The sequence below is a fragment of the Morone saxatilis genome, unplaced genomic scaffold, assembly GCF_004916995.1.
Source record: "Morone saxatilis isolate NCDOM2014 unplaced genomic scaffold, NCSU_SB_2.0 Contig2, whole genome shotgun sequence".
Taxonomy (NCBI): domain Eukaryota; kingdom Metazoa; phylum Chordata; class Actinopteri; family Moronidae; genus Morone; species Morone saxatilis.
The window spans coordinates 16,297,678-16,303,759 of NW_023339762.1; the positions used below are offsets into that span (position 1 = coordinate 16,297,678).

General features: G+C 40.3%; 1 protein-coding gene across 2 annotated transcripts in view; it reads right to left on the reverse strand.

Annotated features, from left to right (window-relative positions):
* The window catches only part of blm (BLM RecQ like helicase), a 9,507-nt gene that overhangs the window by 2,615 nt on the left and 810 nt on the right, over window positions 1-6,082 (reverse strand). Inside the window, exons 2-15 of one of the 2 annotated variants that reach the window (XM_035665209.1) lie at window positions 5,562-5,622; window positions 4,820-5,471; window positions 4,579-4,714; window positions 3,682-3,785; window positions 3,453-3,564; window positions 2,690-3,363; window positions 2,130-2,306; window positions 1,888-2,006; window positions 1,650-1,763; window positions 1,427-1,525; window positions 1,188-1,336; window positions 985-1,091; window positions 481-641; window positions 169-364 (exon numbers count right to left, since the gene is read on the reverse strand). In XM_035665209.1, coding sequence (XP_035521102.1) covers window positions 169-364; window positions 481-641; window positions 985-1,091; window positions 1,188-1,336; window positions 1,427-1,525; window positions 1,650-1,763; window positions 1,888-2,006; window positions 2,130-2,306; window positions 2,690-3,363; window positions 3,453-3,564; window positions 3,682-3,785; window positions 4,579-4,714; window positions 4,820-5,471; window positions 5,562-5,622 — 2,861 coding nt within the window. Of the gene's footprint in view, window positions 1-168; window positions 365-480; window positions 642-984; window positions 1,092-1,187; window positions 1,337-1,426; window positions 1,526-1,649; window positions 1,764-1,887; window positions 2,007-2,129; window positions 2,307-2,689; window positions 3,364-3,452; window positions 3,565-3,681; window positions 3,786-4,578; window positions 4,715-4,819; window positions 5,623-6,082 lie in introns of both variants that reach the window. The other variant, XM_035665208.1, reaches the window with a different exon arrangement.

Here is a 6,082-nt window from a genome sequence, read left to right on the forward strand (position 1 = left end):
TATCTATCTATCTCTATATCTCTCTATCTATCTCTCTCTCTCTCTCTATCTATCTCTCTCTCTCTCTATCTCTCTCTCTCTCTATCTATCTCTCTCTCTATCTATCTATCTCTCTATCTAAAATCACAAAACAAAACCATGAGAAAGGTCCATATTTTTGCCACATACTGCTGATAATCCTCTTGATGCGGTGGACGTCGGTGTAGGAGTAGAAGAGAATACAGTGAGAGATCTCTCCATCTCTGCCAGCTCTCCCAGACTCCTGATAGTAACCCTCCACTGACTTAGGCAGACTGGCGTGGATCACATAGCGCACGTCAGGTTTGTCAATCCCCATGCCAAAGGCTATGGTGGCACAGATGACCTGGCAGACAAAAAGGAAATGAGCAAACAAAGAGAAACAAGAGCAATGTGCACTTTAAAACCCTTCCAACAGCTACTGGTTTGCTAAATGTTGCAGCGATTGAGAGGTGACCTCACCTGGCAGCCGTCCTGATTGATCCACTTGCTCTGCACATATTCTCTGTCACTGTCACGCAGCCCTGCGTGATACGACAGAGCCAATATCCCTGCTCTCTGCAGACTCTCAGCCATGGCATCACAGTCATTACGGGACAGGCAGTACACAATGCCAGAGTCACCTGCAACATGCAGAGATGCACGGAAAAAGTCCGAAGTCACAGCCATTCATTTAAGTCAACGGAGAAAAAAGCAACGGCTTTCAAAAGGCTAACCTTTAGTTTACCGTTTGCTCTATACTTACTTTAAAAAGGTAACAGCGACAGTACAACTGTCACACTATGATGGTTACATTTTGCAATTAATCCACTTTTTGATTTTATATTATTTCTAAAAAACTGTCCCCTTAACATTATTCAGATATGACAGACATAAATACAAATTTGAGTTGAATTTTCGACAAAAAAAGCAGCAGTGCAATAATGCAATGACCAGGATCAGAAAATGTACTCTTGAATTACTTACGTGGGTAGTGCTTCTTGATCCAACTGATACAGTCCTCATCAACCTTTTTGGGTTTCTTGGGTAGCACAGCGTACTTCAGGTTTGTTCTGTTGAAACTCATGGTAAACCTGAAAACATATTGGATGGAAAATGTACAGGTGTTGGCTCTTTGAATACAACAATATTGAAATAGAACAAATCTGAGACTGAGATGGAGCACTTACACCTGCGGGCGAGTCATATTCAGCTGGTTGAGGATGTCTTTCTGAACACGAGGGGTGGCAGTGGCTGTCAGGGCCATCATCGGCACGTTGCGGAACTTCTGACGCAGTTCATGCAACTTCTTGTAGTCTGGACGGAAATCGTGGCCCCACTGAAAGATTTAAGGTCACAGGATGACTCCCAATGGCCGTTGCAAAAATAAAAACATAGTGCAGACTGTATGTAAAGAAGACAAACTCACCTGACTGACGCAATGGGCCTCATCTATGACAAACCGGGCCAGAAGGCCTCGCTCATACAGGTTCTGCATGGCGGAGATCACCTTGTTACTTGCACTCACCTTGGGGAGAAGAAAAGGTGCATCAGTGAAAAAAAACATGGTTACAGCTAACTTTATTTATAGCAAACAAGAAAACACAATTACAGATTCCAATATCTGTGAGTGTAACTCATCCATTTCTCACCTTTTCAGGAGTGACATAGAGCAGTTTAATGATGGGGTCTTTCCTAGAGAGCTGCATATAGATCCTCCCTGCTTCACTGTCGCTTTTTTCACCAGACAGGCTTGTTGCTGGGATCTGAAATGTGGGACATTACATAACAATCAATACACCTTCTGAGTACCACACATATTAATACATATTAATAATAACATCACACTTAATACTGATCCAGATGACCAGCAGGAGCACATATGCTTACATCCAGTGTAGTGAGTTTCTGGATCTGGTCTACAATGAGGGATTTGAGTGGGGAGATGACCACAGTGACTCCTGGTGACACGCAGGCAGGCAGCTGGTAGCACAGGCTTTTACCCCCACCTAAAAATGCATCAGTGACAAATAAAAACTGACATTTTTACTGCAGTTGGCATCTAACCCTAATCCTAAATCTATTCCCTCTAAAAATAAAAGGTGTTTTTGTTATTTATATTCCCTACTAACCTGTGGGCATCAAAACAAACGTGTCCTCTCCCTGAAGCGTTGCATTAATTGCTTCTAGCTGATTGAACCTGAACTGATGAAGACCAAAACGCTTGTGAAAGATCTTCATCATCTCCTGTGAGTAGGGGAAGTTGAACCCTCTGAACCGATCATGGGCTGGGTTTCTAAAGGTGGGTTCTGCAATGGAAAGAATTTAAATTCAGTAAAATGCACCAGAAGAGCATAAAACCATTATTGATCAATCTGACAATTATTTATTAGTCTTTTTCATTACAATTTGGTCAATAAAAAAAACAAAAATAAACAAATTATATCTGTTATATAACACACTGTAAAATGAAACTGACACATTCAAAGAATGATAGGCTGCTGAAAATTATGCAAATATGCTTGTTGGACATTTGTTAGAAACTACAACTTAATCTGCTTTTTAAGTTGAACTTAGTGTTAGCGTTTAGGAAACACATACAGTGCTGACAATGTGGAATTAGTTATGACAAAATTTCTACTTTGACATTTGATAAGTACAGACCCAAATCGTCCATGGCAGAATGACTTACCAGGAGAGCAGATCTTCGAAGGCTTGGGTGCAGATACAGGTGTTGTTGGTTTCCTCTCCCACAACGACTTGCTTGGTCCCCCCTCTTTCACTTTTGTGGTCACAGTGCGGGACTCTTGTGCTGACATTGACGAGGCTGGGGGTTCGTCAAAGTAACTGGGGATATCTGAGTCATTCAAGTCATCTATGTCAAAGTCGTCAATGTAAAAGTCATCTGGTTCCATTTCTTCTGCAGCTGTAATGGTGGCTGAGGTTTTAGATTTGTTCTGAACATCAGTCTCTGGCTTCTTGGTTGAGAAGAACAAATCTGAAGCATCCAGATCTGTACTCGTTTTATTTGAGAAATCAAAAGATGGATTTGTGAGGCTGCAGGCTGATGGGGAGTCACAGATACTCTCATTTTTGACATATGTTGTCCCGCTGTGCTTACTGTGGATGGGTTTCGCATTAATAATACTGTCAGAGTGATCAGAGTCATAGTCCACAGAGATGGCTGAAGACCTGCTGATCTGAGGAGGCATCTTGGAGTGAACAGACACAGAGCCGCTGGATGATACCACATTTGACGTATCACAGATAAAAGATTTTTCTTTAAAGCTGGGTACAGAAACCACAGTGCTGTCGGGCTGCTGCATCCTCCATAAACCACCACCACCAGTTGCAAGAATCCTCTTCCTGTGTGAGAAAAGCAGATGACTGCAATCATGCTGAGGTAGAATTCTCATGAACAATAATGAAGCCATTTTCCTGTCAAATGTACACACCTTTGAGCCCTCTTCAGCAAAAGCTCACTTCCACAAGACAGAGCTATTAGTTCATATTCGGGGATGGAATCAACCAGAGCACAAATGGACTCCATAATACTAACGAGTTCATCTGTGAAGTGATCAGCAAAACAACAAAATGAATGAGCAGGGACAACGAACAGAGTCCTGATTTAATGAATAAAATGAGCACAGGATACAGACAAACCAGGAAACGTATAAGCCCTACTTGTTTGGTCTTTTTTTTGATGATCAGAGAGTTTATGTAGTGTTGTGACAGATCCTTTTGATTGCACAGGACTGACTCTGCTTTCAGCCACAGCTGATTTAGATCTGTTTGAAATAAAAGAAAGGTTATGTCCCATTTCCTTTTAAAAATCCACCTTAAGGTCGAGTCTATGTAATATCCAAAAAAGAAAATGCACTTAAAAGAGGATACTTTGCTAAGATAACTATTACAGTAATGCAAATGGTGTGAACCCTTGGCATCAAAAATATATCCTACTGTAATCGTTTTATCAAAAGTAAAACTGTTTCTAAAACCAACATGTGTATCTCAATCAGTATTCATAACCTAAAAAACCCCAACACAGCTAAGACACTTCCTGTTTACAAGAGTATGGATGAAAAGCAATAAAGCACAGTTAAATATCAACAACACAGCTGGAATCTGCTGCTGACTGATCACACTTCGTAAATAAAAGTGGGCATTGGAAAGTGCCTGGTGTTGGTCTGAGCTCAGAGTTTAAATGGAAAAAAGAGGAAAACCAAATAACAATGTTATGTCTGCGTGGGGAGGTGTTACTATACTAGCTATACATTTACTTTGTCACTTGTCTGAATTAACAAAGTAAGCTTCTTTTTGTACTGTGTTTCACAAACAGAAACATTTCAGGGTTTAGTAAGGACAAACAAATGTATATCACACAGTTTAAAGGGGAACTCCTCTGATTTTCTCTTTACAGGTCTTGGGAAGTACTACAGCATATGCGAAGAAAACTGGAGGCAGGCGGCTGGTAGCACCAATTATGACTGTTTTTTACAGGAAATACACATAGATTTTAATAATAATAATAATAATAATACATGGTAGTAGTAAAATACATCATTAATTGAAAGAACTGACCTCGTCTCTGATACAGAAGTGGTGTAAGACATCTCATCAGGGATCGGAGAAGGAGGAATGTAATCAAGGTCATCTTCAGGCTCGAGGTTGTCATCAAGCTCTATTATCTTTGGGTCAATAATTTTTTTCTTATTGTCTAAAAAGCAAAGCAACATAGTCTTTGTTTAGTGTATAATTACATGCTTTCATGACCAATATCTGTTCCACAATGTACAAAGAAAATACAACAAACAGTTTTTACCTGCTGTTCCTTTAAAAGGCTCAAACTCAACATCATTGTCCTCTTCACTATCACTAATGACAGACTTCAGTTGAGCATGAGGACGTCTTCTGGTGCTTTTAATTGGAGAATCCTCAAGTTCACCCTCAGCTGGATCCTGATTCAAACTAGGTCCTGGTGAAACTGCAGCTTCATCGACAGAGAGCGTCATCCGTTCATCTGTTTCCATAGATTGTTCACTTCTGGAAAGACCGTTCTTGTTTTCAAAACTGTTGCTTAACTCTGGTGTCATAAGAGAGGCGTCAGGGTTTAGTTTCCCTGTGAAGCGTGTTTTTTCTTTACACGGAGATGACACTGGATTGGTGCTCTTCCCTGATATTTCTGAACTAAATGAGTCATTTTTCGCTTTGACAGGGGTTTCAAAGTCATCAAAATCATCCCAGTCGTCCATCGGGAACCCAAGAGATGCATCCAGATGTGTGGAATTGCCCCCATTGCCGCGAGTGAACTGATCATCAGATTTAGTTGGAGCTGTAGTCACCTTAATAGCGGACACTGCTGAAAGAGTCTGGCTTGCAGGAGCCCGGTTACCTGCTGGGCTGATGGGGTCCGACTTGCCTTTTGAACTTACATTAAAGAAGTTGTTGATTTTGGACTTTTGAGGTCTCTCAAGCTTGTTTGAAAACGTTAAAGGAGATTTAGTCACCAAACTGTTCTGGGGGACATTGACATTCCTGCTTGCCAAAACATTAGAGCTGATTACCTTGGTCGGGACTTCCACCTTGGTTGTACCTGCTGAAGACTTCTTCTTGAAAGAAAAGGCTCTGAAAAGTAAACCAGTGTGAAATTATAAAAACGTGATTTTGTCAGTTAAAAGCAACAGCATCCTGCCCATTCAACTTCAGATTTAAAAATGTTAGACGATATTCAAATTCTCTTTTTGTCTTCTTATAAATGTCTCTTTAAATCTGGAATCAAAAATCCCTTTTTCTGGTATCGTTTCTTCGTTTTGAATGTCACATTTCATTTTAATGCAAGCATACAGGTACCAGTTGCAGTTGAGGCAGAAGCTAACCCTAACCACAGGATCGCAGATGTTCAGTGGTCACATCAGTGGTCACAGTAAAAACATTATTATTTTGATTTAACATTGTTAGCACTTAACAATGTTAAAGCAGTGTGTGTAGTGTGTCTACATTGTGTGTTAGTAGCTGCAGGAAACACAAACAAATATTACTTGGACAGACACTTAAAGACCACATATATTTTATATATATAATATAT